Raw genomic sequence first — 17,588 nt, forward strand, 5'->3', positions numbered from 1 at the left:
CCGGCTTCATTAAAGCTGTGTCTGGCTTGTTCACTGTTGTGCCCTCTCAGGGAGATGCTCAGTAAGTACTTGTTCATGAACGAATGCATCTGAGCCTCCCCAGCCTCACCAGGAGGCCAGCCATGGCAGGTGAAGATGTCTCTTGTGGGTTGAGGAGTGAGGGACCGACGGCTTGAGGATTCCGCATTTGCCCTCTCGCTAGAGGAATTCCGGCCAACATAATAAGACATGAAAAAGGAACTGGAGTATAAGTATTAAAAGGAGAAGAGAAATCGGTATTTGTGAGAGGCTGGTGATCTACCTCAGGGATTGTCACCCAGGGGTTGACAAGGGGCCATCTGGCCGTGTCTGGAGACATCTTTGTCACACTGGGGGAGAGAGGGCTGTCTGCCACTGGCCTCTCATGCATGAAGGGCAGGACGGCTGCTGCACATCCTACAGGGCACAGGACGACCCCCCAACCCAGATTGATCCAGCCCAAAATGTCACTGGTGCCAGGGCTGGCATAGCAGGAGTAACAGGAGAACAGACTCCTGGGTCCCAGAGGAGGGGGCTCTCTCCAGTGAGGCTCACCTATCCCCTCAGCCCTGATTTGTGAGGAGGTTTTAGTTCGTGCATGAGAGGCTTGGTGAGAATGAGGTTTCCTCTCTTCGGTCAGAACGAGCGCCCCCTGCAAGGGCTGCATCTCTGAGGGCTCCCGGGAAGGGCCACCAGAGCCAGGAGGCAGGGCTGTGCCACTCGGCTGCCCTGGGGTCTGAGAGGCTTGACCCAACTTCCAGGGGCTGACGATGCCTGTAGTGATCGAGGGTGTGTGTGCATGGGCTGACTCGGACTGTCCAGCTTCTCTTCTTCTAGAGCGCCCTCGGGCGGCCTCGTGGGCATTACCACACGCTGACAGCATGTCTCCTGTTTTTGTCCAGACACCAGTTCTAGAGTTTCAGAGCCGCTTCGCAGCACCTTTCCTGACATGCTTTCAGACTCAGCCAGCAAAGACCTGCCCGGACGCATTCTGTTGGATATAGACAACGATACAGAAAGCACTGCCCTGTGAAGAAAGCCACGCCCCCGGCCCCGCCCCCTTTCACCCTGGTGAGCAGAACAGGGGCAGGTGCGCGCTTCTCTCTGCAGACCAAACAGTGAAGAGCTTTCAGTGAAGGGAAAAGAAGGTCTGGCATGCAGGCCTTCACCTCCCCGCAGCCCCAGGAGAAGGTGGAGGCTGACACTTTAAGCTGAATGACCTGTGTCTTGAAGTTGGCTTTCTTTACACGGGAAAGAAATCATGCCAAAAAAATTAAAAAAAAAAAATTAAAAAGAAAGAAAAACAGAAAAAGAAAAAAGAAGTACCCAGAATGGAAAGAGTATTATTGCCGAGATGTGTGTAGGAATCTTTGTCACAGCCGTTGAGGCAGGTGGCATGAAAGGCAATTTGGAATGAAGAAGAAGCAGCGCATGAACTATCTATTTAATAAAATACATGCATTATGCAAATCGCCTACTTCCTGCTACTTGGACTTTCATTCTATTAGGGGGGAGGTTCCTCTCCTTCATAACTGCTGCAGAATCATTTTGTATGAAGTATGGTCGTGCCCCCCCGACCCCTCAAACCCACGAGCATTGATGGTGACTGCTGGATCCGTCACCTCAGCAAACTGGATGTGACTTGTGCCTTGTTGGATTGCCAGAATGTAGAAAGAAATGTACTGTGTTTTTTTTTTTAAACAATGTAATTGCTACTTGATAAGGACCGAACATTATTCTAGTTTCATGTTTAATTTGAATTAAATATATTCTGTGGTTTATATGAAAACTTTATAATTCTCGGAAACAAAACTGTGGCTTGTGTGTGTGTGCGCGCACGTGTTGTCTTGTCACTTAACCAAACAGAATTTGGGTGAGACATCAAAGATCCCTGTGTCCCCAAAGCACTTCCTACACTTACTAATGACATTGAAAATATATACCCATGAACCCATTTCCCCCTGTATCTTAAATTTATATTTGCTTAAGGCTGACCGTCTCCCTCCTCAGAAGCCATCCCCCCTTGGCTGTAGATCAAGCTCCTCGTAGAGACCAAGGGTCTCAGTGTCGGTTGCCCATCGGCATTGAGCCCCTTCTCCAGGGAGCCCGCTGTGTGCCGTGAGGCATCTCGGCGGCACCTTGGACGTGCTTCCTCTGCAGCGCTGGTGCTCAGGAGAAAACGGAGATGCCGTGCTTGCCGAGGAGGTGGTGTGGGTGTCTGGGGACCAGGAATGTCCGTGCTGGACATTGTCCCTAGAGTGGCACACGTGTTTTGTTATTGCTGGCTCTGAAACATAACACAGACCCTCTTTATTTGAAGAATGTTTCAGTTTTCACTCTCCTTCATTTGTTAAAATCTCCCAACCCCAGCAGCTCCAATCTAAAGAAAAATGATGATAATTTGGTTTTGTCTGCGTGTCAAAGGTAAATACCAAACCAAGGCTACTGCCCATCTTCTGGATGGGGGCTCGGCTTGCGTTCGGAACCGCAAGCACATCATGGTGGAAGCATCTGTGAGCTCCCGCAGAGACGTGATTACCCCTGCTGGGACAGTCACCACCTTGCTGTCCCCTTCTCCTGGCACTAACACCATCAGAGAGGAGAGGTTTTATAATCTAAACTCATAGTGGCCATCCCTAATCATCCAGGAAGGTGCTGGTGTCTAGGAAGATGCTGGTTTCCGTTTCCTTCCCTCAGAAGTTTCTCGTAGAACGTTCTAGCCCTATGTGCTCAGGCCTTCTCTTTCTGCTCCCCCACCCACGGCAACACCAGGGTCAAGGCCCTCTTCCTCGCACCATGCCTTGCATTCAGGACCCATCTATCCCGTTCTTGGTGCAGCATTTGGAGACCCTTGTCCCCCTCCTGGGACTCCAGCTCCCAGTGCCCCTCAAGTCCAGTGAGCTCCACAGGTGCTCATATTTGAAGGTATGAAGACAGACCCTCCACCGGCTTCTCCACCTGACATCTGTTCCCACCATTTTCCCATCAGCGCCGTGGCCCTGGCAGCCTGTGACCATATTCTAGAGCCTTCCCTCTCTTCCCGTAGACCCTGTTCTGCCATCTCTTCATTCCGGCCAAGTGACATCTGTGACTCACAGTCTGTTGCATCACATGGGGTAGCAGCTCACTGGCGGATGTTTCTAAGCCTCCACTTTGGAATGTCGTAGTGGCGGTGCTGGGGACAAGGAAAGATCTGGCATGGCAAAGCGGCGAGGGGAGAGTGATCAGAGTCAAAGCCAGAGAGGGGCCTGGCCATGAGGGGTAATTCCCATCAGGGAATGTGGGCTTCATCCCGGGAGCCTGGGAGAGTCACTGAAGGATTCTAGGCAGAAGAGTGGCGCAGTCGGATTCGCTGTCTTTGCCCGTGGCTGCACAATGAGCAAGACTGGAGTCAGGAAGGCCAGCAGTCAGGAGGCTGTGACAGTGACCCGGGGGAGAGATGGCATCGGCCTGCATGTCCGTCGTGATGGCTCCCACTGAGACGCACTTCCAAGCCCCACCAGTGGCAGCAGAGGTCTCTGGGGCTTGGCTGAGTGGCCGCAGGGGGAAGGAGCTCAGGACCCCAGCAGAGCCTGCTGGGCCTCCCCTCCCCGCCTTGGGCCCTTGGAGAGGAGCGCTTAGCCTCCCCCTGGAGCCCACTTGCCGCAGGCCATCCCAGGCTCCGGTCGGGGGACAGTTCCTGAGGGTCTGGAGAGTGGCCACGTTAGCGAACGGCTCCCCACAAAGGCGGGGGTGTGCCTCCGCCCGACCCCCCGCTGACCTCGGGACCAGTGTGGCAGAGCCAGGCCTCTGACAAGGCTGGCCCCAGGTCCTGAGAGCAACCAGCAGGGACTCCAGAGACACGTTGGGTGACCAAGTGAAGCCAGTGGCCCTTCGGCCTCAGGGTTTCCTGTCCGTGTTCCTTTCAAGTGTGGAAATCGGGGTCCCTGGAGAGACTGCTCTGAGAACAGAGTTCCGAGTTCTGTTATGCCAGTAAGTGGTTCCAGTCCGCCCCAGCTCCCTTTATCCCAGGGCCAGAATCACGACTCGAGGCGCTAGGCTCCCCCAGGGCCGGCTCTGTGGGCCTGCCCTTGACCTTAGCCGTGCACGCAGCCAACAGCCTGTGTGGGTCATTCCGGCAGACCCCAGCAGAGCCCAGAACACAGAAAGGAGGATGGCTGGGACTGCGTGGAACAGGGGTGGCTGCTCTTCAGGTCCAAAGCCCCACCGCCCCTCGGTCAGTAGAGATTTGCTGTGGGGTTGCCCATCCTTCTGGCCGCTTGTTTGAGGGCAAGCAGCCTTGTGGGAATTAAGCGGAGAAAGAGAATTGACGTCAGCACTTGGGAAGTGCACACATTTCCCTGATTCCCTTAAAGCACAAGATTCCAGGGTGCCCCCTCTGGTCTACTTCCCAGAGATCATATGGAAAAGCAAGTGTCACAGCGAGGAAAGCTCTGGGGACCAGCTATTCCTTCACCCAAAGCCAGCAGGAGTGGAGGCAAGCGGTGGCCTGCGGGTCCCATTCCTTGCGCTTTGAACGTGAGCCGGGCAAAGTCCAAATGCTGGTGCTCGGCCCTGGAGATGGGGCTGCTGCCAGGCTCGGAGGCCTGGCAGGTCTCTTCATTTGTTTATCAGTTTGAATTTCGCCCTTGGTGTTGCACAATAGACAAGAAGAGTGAATAGCCTTTTGAGAAGAGGCAGCCTTGACACTTCTTTTCTCCCCCACCTTCTACTCTCCATTCCCTTTTAAGAAGAAAAGAGCTAAATGTCACGTTGAAAATGGCCCATGAACTCCTTTGAAGCCTCACAGTAAACAAACGAAGCTTTATTATTTACTTCCTTTCATTACAAAAAGAGGGCGCGGACAACAGACTGGACCCCTGGGTTCACCCCCGACGTTAAGCAAAGTAGCCCCAGAGAAAGATGGCACAGCTAACGCAGACGATGAGGTTGATGTCCAGAAGGGTTTTCACGAGGGGGTTTTCTTCCAAGGAAACTATGACGGGTTCCGCTTTGCTCGGGGGCTCCTTATCCAGGCTCTCCATTCCACAGAGCCACAAGATGGCTCGCATCACTTTGGACCGCTTTGGGGTCGTGTCACCTAGAAGAACCCAAAGGAAGGTCATAAGGATGTGGGCTGTGTCTCCCAGAGAAGGGAGCAGAGGGGCCAACCAGCTGTGTTCCGTGCCCAGTGAGTATTTTCCATACCTTTTCTGGAAAGTATTCATGAATACCTTAATCCGGAAGAGTGGTATTTTCAGACTTATCATTTTCAGATGAAGAGACAGAGCCTCACTTGACTAACTTGGGTGAGGCCATGTAGTGGGTAAGCAGTGGCAGGGGTGGGTTTAGAAGCCAAATCTGTCTCCCTCCTCTCTATCACATTGCCTGCCAGGAGGCCCAAGGCAGAGAAGGGCACTCTTGTGGGGACACTATTTCCCCATTCGAAGCTGGGGCTGCAAGCTCCACGGCCTTTAGAGCCAGGCACGTGGTCAGGGGGAGCCACCTTGCTTATTAAACTTGTCAAAATATGAACCAGGAAAGATTCTCTCATTTTTCTTGAAACACACGGTCTTCTGGATCTATCTCGTTAGGTTGACATGGATACATAGCCACAGAACGTTTGTACGCGTATGTACATGTATATTGGTAGATGTAAAAGGCCACGTGTGATGGTAAATGACAGCCCACGGCCGCAGGGTCATGGGGCAATAGGGGCAGATGGGGACCTTGGCTCACTGAAGGGCACAGCCCAGGTCTGAAGGGCCTGCTTTCCAAGCTCCGGACAACGTGAGTCATGCAGACATGGGGGCCCAGTGTTGTTACATCTTCCCATGTTTCAAAAGGAGATGGAAATCTGGAATTTTATGTGAAATCTCCTGATTTTTCAATGTTAACTCACCTTTTATTAAAATGGTAGGTGGACTACACCACGGTATGTCTGCAAGCTGCCAATCTGAAACCAGCAATTTAGAGAAAGCCAATAGCATTCCAGCCTACCTGGTGAGATTTCATGGGATTGAGTGAGCCATGTTTTAGCAAGCACCCAACATGCGTTTGCTGTTATTGCTCCCCACTGAGCATCTGTTGAAAGTTAGAACAGATACTGGGGGTCAGGGGATGCTAACATTCCAAGGACATCCCCCTTCTGGCTGGTGATTTGGTAGAAAAATCTCCCCTTAAACACCTAATGCTTCTTGGGCTTCTAATGTAACCGAGGAGAGGCAACTCACAGCAGTGGGGTTTGGCTCTGTTTTCTTGAACAATCTCCAACTGGATGTTGGTGATGCTGGCCTCTGGTGTCCCATTTGGAGAGATGGTAAGAGTCTGAGGAGTTGCTGGTGGTACCTGTTCCTTCTGGACCATGGGGTCATGACGAGTAAACCAGGTCAGGCGGCTTACCTAAGGAGCAGAGATGGATCAGATTAGGGTCCCCTGCTCGAACCCATGTTCAGCCTCACATGTGAGAACGCCCCCCATCACTGCACCTCCAACAAGTTCCAGCTCCCTGCCCTCTGCAGAATCAATGGACATTTCCCCCACGATTCCCCTGGCTTTCTTCAGCAGCCCTAATTCTGTTGGGATCTCACCCTCCTTCATTCTGGCCCCCCAGAGCTTAACCCTAGCCTGGGGCTTTTGGGGGACCCCCCCCATCAGCCATTCAGCACATGCATTTCTCTAGCCACAGAAACTGAACTGGTTCATGGGTAAACATGTGTCGAGCTGACTGCATCGATGGGAATCAGGAACCCTGCTGGAAATGCTGGGACAAACATGTTTCTGCTTTTGCTTGATGAGCATGAGAAAAGATAAAATCCCTGGAAACTGCCAGCCCCACACGGCGCCTGAAAATTGGGGCGGAAATGAAGGATGGATTCGGATGGTCTTCCATCCCAAATCAAGCTGTCCCTAAAGCCCAACCCTGGATGTCCCAGCTTCTTGAACAGTCAAACCATCTTCGCTGAGGCCAGTTTGGGTCAGTTTTCTGTCGCTTGCGGCCAAGGATCTCAGTGGTTATATAGTATCAAACCCAAAGGTACCATCTCCTTGGAGGGTGACTCTGTGAACCAGCTCACGATGGACACCGTGATCAGAGTCACTGCAGACAGAATCATGGAGAAATACAGGTAATGGACATCCTTCACCACGGTGGGGCGGTCATCTGGCTGGTCACACCGAGGCTGCGGGTAAATGAAGTCCAGGACCAGCCGAATCAAGCCTAGGAGAAGGCCCAAGATCAGACCTGAGAAGGCCCCCTGCAAATCAGAGCAAGGCCATCTTAGAGACGTCCAGGGTTACAGGGCGACCAGCCTGAGCCTCTGCAGACCTCGATGAGCCATTTTCAAGAGCCCGCCTTTCTAGGGACGGTCGATGCAGGCGTCAGTAATTTGAAAAGGATTGCAGCTACTTATCTGTTTATCTTTCACACATAACTAATCATTCATGAATAATTTACTCATTCCTTGTGAATTTAGCTTCCTGTTTCATGACACAATGCATCAAAACAGAACCCCCATGGTTGCTCTTCAAAGGCCAGGTGGCCCCCTCCCCACACCTCCGTCCCCAGAACTCATCCTCTGGAATGCCACCCATGTCACTAAGACATCCTCATGGGTGATGAGCTACCTTTTCATTGGTCCATTTCCAGAAGCATCCCATGATGAACACCACGGCCACGGGTGGCTGCAGGTAGGAGCTGATGGACTGGATGTAAATGAAGAGCTGGCCTCCCTGGCTGGCCTGGACCACGGGGATCCAGAGGATGGAGACCAGCACCAGCAGCAACACAAACGCCCTAGTGCCAGGCGGAGAGAGCCCCTTGTTAGCATGTCTTCCCCGGAAACACTTACTGCTCTTTCTCTGTTACAGCTTTATTGAGGTAGAATTTACATACCACAAGATTCACCCATTCTAAGAGTACAATCCCGTAACTCCGGGCAATGCAATCAAGTTTTACAAGTCCATTACTCCAAACAAGTTCATTCACGCCCATTTACAATTTATTCCTTATTTGCTCCTGTTTCTATGGGTTTGCCTTTTCTGGACATTGCACAGAAATAAGATTCAACAGCATGTGGTCTTTGGCAGCCGGTTTCCTTCACGGAGCATGCTTTTGAGGTTCATCCATGCATCATGCATGATCACAGTATGTCATTCCTTCTTATTGTTGAAAAATACTCCATTGAATGGATCTACCATGACATGCCACTGTGTATCCTGCAGTGGTCAGTGGACACTTGAGTTTTTTCTATTTTTCCACTCTTGTAAACAAAAGCTGCTAAGTGAATATTTGTGTTTGCGTCTTTATGTATTTCTGGGAATGCAATCTTTATGTAGACATATGTTTTCATTTCTGGGAATGCAACTGCTCGGTCATATGATAAGTTGTATGTTTAATTTTTTTTAAAAACTGCCAAACTGTTTTGAACAGTTGAACCATTTTACATTCCCACCCGCAGTGTTAAGAAAGTTCCAACTTCTCTATCTCCTTGTCTGTCTTTCTTTCTTTCTTTCTTTTTTTTTTTTTTTTAAGATTTTACTTACTTGTCAGAGACAGAAAGAGCACAAGCAGGGGGAATGGCAGGCGGACGCTTAACTGACTGAGCCACCCAGGCGTCCCTCTGTCTTTCTGATTATAGCCATTTTAGTGAGCACGTTGTGGTATCTCCCTACAGTTTTCTAGGGTTATGATCTCATTTTGCAGATCATTCTAGATCAAAAGTCCTTTGTCAGCTACATGACTTGCAAATAGTTTCTCCTTATCCGTGGCTTGTCTTCTCATTTCCTTAATGGTGTCTTTTGAAATGAAAAAGTTTTAGCTTTTGATGAAGTCTAATGTATTTGGTTTTTTTTTCTTTTTTCTTTTATGAGTTATGTTCTCAGTGTCAGACCTAAGAACTGTTTCCCTAACCGAAAGCTAAGATAGCCCTCAGGGCCCCAAGATGCTTATTAGCATGTATTTTCCATAAGACTTGCATACCATCCATTTCAGTCCCTTCCGTTCTCCCCCCCCCCATTAGATTTCAGGACCTTACAGAAGCCTTAGTAGGGAAACCTTCCCCACCCCCCACCCCAGCCCAGTCCCCAGAACCCCTTCCTCCCTTTTACCTGGCTAACTCCTATTCATCCCTCAGGTCTCACCCAGTCCAGGCTAGGGACTCCTCTGAATCCCTACATCTCCTGGCTCCTCCTCATAACACTCATTGGGGTTGTAATTTCTTTTTAATTATCCTCTCTCTTTAATTATCTTCTCTTTAGCTTTGTGAAAGCAGAAACTGAATCTTTGCTTTTCCCTGCTCTGCGTCCAGCCACCTGGCACATAGTAGGTGCTCAGCAAACATCTCTTGAATGAGTGATTTATTCATACAGAGTCTTAAGGAACCTCACCTTTGCCATCAGAGGAGGCTGAGCCTCCAGGATGAGTGGCTGGTCGGGCTTTGCCTCTGGGTGGGCTCAGCTTTCTCCTCCCTGGGTTTCTAAACTTTTCACTCTCCTTCCCCAGTCCCACTCAGTACAACCTTACCTGCCTACAATCATGAGCTCCTTCTCTGATGCCCGAGGCCGGATGTAATTCCAGAGGTCCATGGTGAAGATGGTGCTGGCACTATTAAAGATGGAGGTGAGGGAGGACATGAGCGCCGCCACCATCACAGCCATCATGAGCCCACGGAGCCCTGGGGGCAAAAGGGAGGTCTATGGGCCTCAGGCTTTTCCTGCTAACTGCTGCTGCCTCCACTCATGACCCCATTACCCCAGGCCCACAGCACCAGCTGATCCCAGTAGGTGCCACCGGGAGGAAGCAGAACTCAGGGGTGGGAGCCACGAGGAGGGACGGGGGCTGGAGGGGGGGCATAGCCAGGACCTGGGTTTTATTTGAGGGCCCTGGCTCTGGGGCTCAGTCCCTCAGCCCAGAGCGCATTCCCTCCTGCTGCCCTCCCATCCTGTCCCTCCCTCAGATCAGGGCCCGGCCAAGGTCTTCCCTCCCGGGAGCGCCACGGGGACTCCATTTAGGGACGAGTGGACATTACCTGTGGGCAGGAGTTCCAGCACAAGTTTGGGATATGCGATGTCGGAGCAGCCAGAGGGGTTGCTGCAGACCTTCAGGCAGGTTTCTGGATCTGCACAAGCCACTTGATCTGTGGGAACAACAAGGCCCAGGGTGAGCCCAGGCCGAGCCACTAGCATGGCCTGACGCAGGCCCGTGCCGGGAGACGGGATGACTGTCTATACCTGTATAGCTCAGTGAAATAAAAAAGGAGCCTAGACTTTATAAACCATGACCTTCTTACTTAACCTTGCCCTATCTGTAAAACTGGGACAGTAATGTAAGTCTACTTTGTATGATTATCATGGGGGTTGGCCGAGATGACAGACGTCATGTGCTTGGCCCGGAAACTGATATGTAGGAAGCACTGAATGCACTTCGGCTGTTATTACTGTCACCCAAATAAAACTGAGACACCTAGCGGCCGTTCTCCACAGCATCCCCCATCAGGCTGCATCCCCCGGGCCCCCGAAATGGGGACACAAGCAATTCATATCTTGCCTACAGTTCCTCGGGGATGCACAGGAGAATGCCATTGCCCCACACAGGGCAAATATTTTCCAAATCCCTCTTTTCCCCCAGCTCCTCAAGAGCTGTTCGCGTATTAGGCTCCTAACAACCCAACTGTGCTAGCTGAATCTCTCTCTCCCCCTCTTCCTGCATTTCTGTGTCGGGTCTTTGCTCTCCTGAACAGCATTCTGATTTTCTGGTGTAAAGCCACCCAGCCTTCCTGGCATCTGCAGTTTGTCATCTCTTCCTAGTATGATGATGAACACGTCCCAAGCATACACATCCATACTCCTGCTTGGAGTCCAGAGCGTGAGGCGGAGCAGGTGCTCAACAAATTTCTATGGGACAGAACTAGCTATCACAGTGCTTACTTCCACCATTTCACAGATGAAGAATCAGGGCGAGAGACCTGAGTATAAACACCCAGCAAGGTCATGCCAGAGGCAGAACTGAAACCCATGTCTCCTGACTCGAAATCCAATTTTTCAGAGAAGGAAGACCAAGAGAGTATATGCTTTTCTGTCTTTAATGAGTCTGGCAGGCACCCTATCCAAGACTTAATCCTGGCCACTGGGACCTTCAGAACTCTGGTCTCAATGGTTTGGCACCTGCGTCTGAAGGATACCTTTCTTGTCACCTTCTCACTTCCTCAGCTCCTGACATCTGAGTTAACCAGTGCTCCTCACCAACGCCCCAATGCCTACCCAACACCACTCACCCCAGCTGGGGCACTTACTACTTCTCAAGTCTCCTTCACCAGGTGGACTGAGAAATAACTCCCAAAAATCCCTCCTGGGCCTCCTCTGCTCAATCCAAAGTCTTCAGTCCTTGCTCCTCATTTTGAAGGGTGATGGGCTTCCTGTCCGCCCATCTCGAACCTCAGTTTACAAGTGAACGTGAAGCCCTCCACCGCTCATGCCAACTTCCTGCCTGGTTCCAGTGCATTATCAAGGTCATGATGACCATTTAACTGAGACCCCAAGTGTAGATGTTTGACAGTATGTCCAGGTGAGGTTGTACACTTAGTCTCTATATTTTTACCTGCATTGAAACTGCTAATTTAATAACTATAACCACTTAAAGGACACCACAATTTTAAAATGCAGTATTGTTCTATCTTCATTTTCTTTTTAATGTAATATAAGACCTAAGAAATGGATATAGCCCTAGCCCCTTTCATCCACTGGGAAGTCCAAGGGCAAACTGATCTTCATAAAATTTCTCCACACATTATTATGTCTTCTCAAAGGCTGGGACCCTTCGACTCACGAACATCCACCAATGGGTGTTGTGGCCACAATTAATAATACAATTGCTACAGAATAGAAGTAGATGCCCCCAAAGCTCTGGTTCAAGCCTTAGACAAAATTAAGACTGTAGATCAAAAGTGATATTTGAAGAGAAGTCCTGAGCAGAAACAATCTTGAGAAAAATGCTTTTGACAGGTCAAAGTTCTTGGCTTTTTATGATTCTTCTAAGAAGTCTTAAAAGAAGATAAGGAAATAGTTTCATTCCCATGCCCAGAATATTGTAAAGGCAGGCAAAGGTCTTATTCACATTCAGATCATATGGACTTTACCTCTTTTTGTCCAAAAGCTCCTCTCTCTCTCTTTCTAAAGATTTATTTACTTTAGAGAGAAAGGAAGAGGGAGAGCTTGAGCCCAGAACCCTGAGACCACGACCTAAAACCAGGAGTCAGTAGCCCAATCAGCTGAGCCACCCAGGTGCCCCCAAAAGCTCCTCTCTTCAAGGTACACTGAGATGGAGCAAGACTCTCCCTGGGATATTTAATTAACTACATAGTTTAACCTTTGGTTGTTAACCTTAGGTTGTTTAACCTTCCAGACATGCACTTTTCAACCATGAAACGTGACATACACAGTTTACAAAGCATGTTTGTGGCAGTTGTCCTTGTCTGTTCAGCTTCATCCGGGGAGCCTGGGTGGCTCAGTCGGTTAAACATCCAACTCTTGATGTCAGCTCAGGTCTTGATCTCAAGGTCATGAGTTCAAGCCCCATATTGGGCTCCATGCTGGGCATGGAGCTTACTTCAAAAAAAAAAAAAAAAGAATATATTCATCCTAGGATATTAGTTGGCTAAGCTACAACTGAAACCAACAGCCTTATGGATCATTAACCCACCATTGGGTAACAACCACCTACCTGTCTTGGGCTAATTAATCAACCATTTCATATATAGTGTGGGTTCTCTTATCAAGCCCTCTGATAGTTGACATAAAGGATGCTTCTGGGGGTGCTGTGTGGCTCAGTCATTAAGCGTCTGCCTTTGGCTCAGGTCATGGTCCCAGGGTCCTGGGATCGAGCCCCGCATTGGGCTCCCTGCTCCGCGGGAAGCCTGCTTCTCCCCCTCCCACTCCCCCTGCTTGTGTTCCCTCTCTCGCTGTGTCTCTCTCTGTCAAATAAATAAATAAAATCTTAAAAAAAAAAAAAAAAGGATGCTTCTGGCAAGGTCAGATCCAAACAACACAAAATCTCCTATTTCCAAATGCTAACATTCAATTCAATACAATTCTCACTGTATTCTTCACAACTCCATGGGGAAGATGTGGTTATTACACCTATTGTAAGGACAAGTAAATTTGAGGCCCAGAAAGGTGAAAAGGCTTCCCCAAATCAAACAGCTAGTAAATATCATGGATAGGTCTCATACCCTTAATGTATTCCAGAGCTCAGGTGGGGATGATTGGGTTTGTAAATGGGTACATTTCTAGACTTGTGTTTTACTGTTTTTGAGGGTGGTTTTGCTTCTCTCTTAATTTCCGCTATGGTTCCTTTCAAAGTGTGTACCATTTATCAGATGGATAAGTGGAAGAAGGTGTTGTCCAGGCTCATTATAGCTCAGTATTAGAGCATCCTTTTGGGTGGTTTCTGGACCCAATTGAAGATTCAGGGGGAACTGGCAGAGCAGACATAGAGGGAGACATGGAAACAGGAAGGTAGAGTGGCTTGGCCTGGAGCCTAGCACTTTAGGCAAGGGCTTCTCAGTCTTTTGGGGAGCTTATTAAATTGCTGGGCCTCAACTTCAAGAGATTCTGATTCAGCAGGTCTTGGACAAGGCCTGAAAGTTTGCATTTCTTTTTTTTTTTTAATTTAAATTCAATTAGCCAAGGTATAATACATCATTGGTTTTTGATATAATGTTCAGTGATTCATCAGTTCAGTGTAACACCCAGTGCTCATCATATCATGTGCCCTCTTTAATGCCCATCACCCAGTTACCCCATCCCCCCACCCACCTCCCTTTCTGCAACCCTCAGTTTGTTTCCTGGAGTCTCATATGGTTTGTCTCCCTCTCTGATTTCTTCCCATTCAATTTCCCCCCACTACCTCATGTCCTCTGCACTATTCCTTATATTCCACATATGAGTGAAACCATATAATTACGTTTTTCTGATTGACTTATTTCACTTAGCATAATACCCTCCAGTTCCATCCACGTTGATGTGAATGGTAGATATTCATCCTTTCTGACGGCTGAGTAATATTCCATTGTATATATGAACCACATCTTCTTTATCCATTCATCCACTGAAGTACATCTTGGCTTAGCATTTCTAACAAGTTCCAAGGTGACATCGATGCTACTGGACTGGGGACCACACTTTGAGAAGAACTTGTCCAGGCCTTCAAACACACCATGCCCACCTCACCCTCTCCACCCTACTTCACTCTCAAATTCCTTTCACTTATTGTTAGTACCATATGCTAGAGTGTTTTGATTTATATCTTATCTTGCTTTTTCATGAGTACCATACTCATCTGTTACATTAAAAAGTCCTTAGGGACATAGAACATGGCATTATGTTTCACTTAATCATGATTGTTGATTGACATGATCGTTGGCTATTAAGAATGATGGTCAAGGTCTTACTATTGATCTTCCAGACACTGACCCAAAGCTTAAGGTGTAATTTGCTAAGAGAGACAATAACATCATTAAGAGCTGGGCTTTGGAGGCAGATGCACCCGGGTTCCAATTCCAGCTCACACAGCACTAGCCAGGTTAATTTCTAGCAAGTCACTTAACCTAGGAGGGGGTCTAGATTGCTCTTCCTTATGCCCCACATCCAACCCATCATTAATCTTGTTGGATCCACTCTGAAATGTATTTTGAAACCACCCAGGGTGCTTGGGTGGCTCAGTTGGTTAGGTGTCTGACTCCTGATTTCAGCTTAGGTCTCAGATCTTAGGGTCATGAGATGGAGCCCCACATCAGGCTCTGTGCTGGGCATGGAGCCTGCTTAAGATTCTCTCTCTGTCTCTCTCTCCCTCTGCCCTTCCCCCCAAAAAAGAAAAAAAAAAAACGACCCATATGGATCAACTGTTGCCTCATCCTCCTCACAGAGGCCATCCCTGGAAACCCTATCAAAAGAAACCCCACAAAGCATTCCCTGATGTCTCCCTGTGCCTTTTACTCACAGCTCTCAACACAATCAATGGCTCACAGCTCTCAACATAATCAATGAATGTCTCATTTACTTATTTCCTTATCTTTCTGTGTCTCCTCCACCACTAGAATGTGAGCCCCACCAACGGCAGGGATACTGTTTGTCTTGTTCACTTATGGATCCCCAGGGTCTCCCAGAATAAGGCCTGGCAGATCATTGGCTCTCAGAATCTTTGATGGACACATGGAAGAATAAATGAGTGGATGAACTTCAGTTTCTTCATCTGTAAATGAAAAGAGCCCTAACAGTACCTACCTCATAAGGTTGTTTTGAGGAATAAATGAGATAATACATAAAATAAGAGTAAACACTTCTATAGTGCTTACCTCGTGCCGAGAACTGCTTTAAGCCTCATGAAGGATTATCCCCATTTTATGAGTGAGGGAACAGAGGCAAGTGGCTTTCCAAGGTCACACCGCTAGGAAGTGGCAGAGCCAGGATTCTGGCTGCAACATTCAAATCAGAGTCCATATTCAGAAAGACCACACTCTCTGTAAGACTCTTAGCATGATGAATGTAGGTTGTTTAAAGCTACGTTCTTTGTTCATATGTCAAGCCTTACCCAAAAGCTGTGTATTTTCCATCAAGTCACCACAAATCCCAAATCCCAGTTCACTCTGACCTGGCTTTTCCCAAGTCTTGTGCACCTTCCCTGGAACCAGGACCAGTGACTCTGAGTTCTTCATGCCCTCTGCGCTGGAGGAGCGGGAAGCCCAGAGTCTAGCACCATGTAGAGCTCCCCCCCCCCGCCCCCTTCCTTCCCCAGCTTTTTGCTCCTAAGGCTTATTGTCCTAAATTATTTTGACAAAACTTCTAGGCCATCCTACCCTTTCTTTACCTGTGCATGACATTGTGTAGGATAAAACGCAGGGGAGGGAGCACTCTACCTTACCCTCCCCTTTGAGTTAATAACAGCCTTGGTGGGTACGGGAGGAAAGCTCAGTGATTCGGAATAAAGGAGCTTTCTTCCCTACAGATCAGCACTTCCTGACATCATGGTGACTCCCAATAACACCCTCCCCCCAGTCCTGTTTATCCACACAGTGCAAATCTCATCACTTTACCACATTAAAAAAAAAATCTAAGGCAAATATTCTAGAGGCTTTGACATCCCTGGTTTTTGTTATGTACGCCCAAAGGGGTTCCACTGGGCCAAACTAACCAAACCATTGAGCTGAAATACTAAAAAGCACAACAGGAACTCTCACATTAGTCTTTAAGAAAATGACATCTGGAACCACAAGATCTTAGCCTGTAGTTTGTGGCTTCAAAAAAAAATGCATTTGAGGCAAGGCCCCAAATGGGTCTCCCCTCTACTGGCCTGGGACATCTACTAGACACTCCTGTTGAAGCCCTGTTAGGAAACAGGAGAGAGTCAGATGTCTGGATAGAGATGCCTCAGCCAAATCACTCTGCAGGGACTCCAGTCCCAATCTCTGATGGCAGTCACATGTTTAGAACACTTCACAGGGTCTGCAACTCAAAGACAGATGATCTCTTCTCCCCACTGTCTTCTCACCTGGGAAGAGGACACGACTGACCATTCCAGGGAACACCATCATGAAAAGAGGCAGCACCTTCAGGTAGGCAGCCATCAGAGAGCCTCCTTTGGCATGGGACAGGTTCTTGGCAGCCAGAGACCGCTGAACGATCACCTGGAAAACAGTGGGGTGGTTGGAGGCTGAAGTGGCTAAGTGTGCAAAGCTTCTTGGTAGGCATCGCAGACTTGGGATCTTGGTTTGTCTAGCTTCTCTTTGAGGAAACATCACTTTCCTATTCGCAATCCCTGTGGTCCAGTTGAGGAAGCTAAGAACCCCATTCCATCCCCTCCCTACTCCTTTATCCTGGGGCTGGACCTGGCCAATTCGATTTCTACATAGAGTTTCTCCACTTCTCTGGCTACCATGATCAGTTGAGGAAAAGTATGAATCCAAGGTGGGCCAGTTACAACTTCCCACAGAACTTCTTCCTAGAAGAGGCAAAGGAAAGAACCTACAGCCTCCATTAGAATTGCCAACTATGAGAGGACCTTAGACCACTGGCTGCACCTCCACCATCATATTGGGAAAGATTCTTTAAAATTCAAGTTATCTTGGGGTGCCTGGGTGGCTCAGTTGTTTGAGCATCTGCCCTCAGCTCAGATCATGATCCCCGAGTCCTGGGATCAAGCCCCACATCAGGCTCCCTGCTCAATGGGGAGTCTGCTTTTCCCTCTCTCTCTGCCCCTCCCCTCACTCATGCTCTCTCAAATAAAATCTTTAAAAATGTATATCACATAAGTAAAAAAAAAACAAAAAACCTTATCTACTCAAAAGGAATAACTTGTTCCAGAGTGTTTTCTGAGTAGGAGAGTGGTCCCCCAAAATCCTCCTCCAGCCTTCAGATCGAATCGACATGAGCCCAGAACTTTCTCTCCTATTTTTTTCGGCTTTGAGTCTTGAAGCATCTGCAGAAGCTACAGAGGCCTTGTTGAGTTACCAGAGCCTTTACAAGCCGGTTCAGTAACTATGGACAAAGGGAATGAAATGTCACATCATTACCACTGCTGTGACGAGCAGGACAAAGTT

At 48.7% G+C, this 17,588-nt stretch overlaps 2 protein-coding genes across 10 annotated transcripts in view; one reads left to right on the top strand and one right to left on the bottom strand.

Annotated features, from left to right (window-relative positions):
* Window positions 1-1,830, top strand: part of ARHGAP17 (Rho GTPase activating protein 17) — an 87,652-nt gene extending 85,822 nt beyond the window's left edge. For 2 of the 5 annotated variants that reach the window (XR_004923653.2, XM_036112495.2), the window contains one exon: window positions 921-1,050. Coding sequence is in view for 2 of the 5 variants with exons in the window: in XM_036112493.2 (XP_035968386.1) it covers window positions 921-1,051 (131 nt within the window). In the remaining 3 variants the exon portion in view is untranslated. Of the gene's footprint in view, window positions 1-920 lie in introns of all 5 variants that reach the window. The other 3 variants (XM_036112493.2, XM_036112496.2, XM_036112494.2) reach the window with 2 other exon arrangements.
* A 2,973-nt stretch (window positions 1,831-4,803) lies between these two features.
* Window positions 4,804-17,588, bottom strand: part of SLC5A11 (solute carrier family 5 member 11) — a 37,652-nt gene continuing 24,867 nt past the window's right edge. For 2 of the 5 annotated variants that reach the window (XM_078074676.1, XM_078074675.1), the window contains 7 exons: window positions 16,541-16,676; window positions 10,026-10,133; window positions 9,521-9,601; window positions 7,624-7,792; window positions 7,038-7,253; window positions 6,231-6,399; window positions 4,804-5,098 (listed from right to left, as the gene is read on the bottom strand). In XM_078074676.1, the coding sequence (XP_077930802.1) occupies window positions 4,896-5,098; window positions 6,231-6,399; window positions 7,038-7,253; window positions 7,624-7,792; window positions 9,521-9,601; window positions 10,026-10,133; window positions 16,541-16,676 (1,082 nt within the window). In that variant the 3' untranslated portion in view covers window positions 4,804-4,895. Of the gene's footprint in view, window positions 5,099-6,230; window positions 6,400-7,037; window positions 7,254-7,623; window positions 7,793-9,520; window positions 9,672-10,025; window positions 10,134-16,540; window positions 16,677-17,588 lie in introns of all 5 variants that reach the window. The other 3 variants (XM_036112500.2, XM_036112499.2, XM_036112501.2) reach the window with 2 other exon arrangements.

Source organism: Halichoerus grypus, chromosome 6, assembly GCF_964656455.1.
Source record: "Halichoerus grypus chromosome 6, mHalGry1.hap1.1, whole genome shotgun sequence".
NCBI classification, from domain to species: domain Eukaryota; kingdom Metazoa; phylum Chordata; class Mammalia; order Carnivora; family Phocidae; genus Halichoerus; species Halichoerus grypus.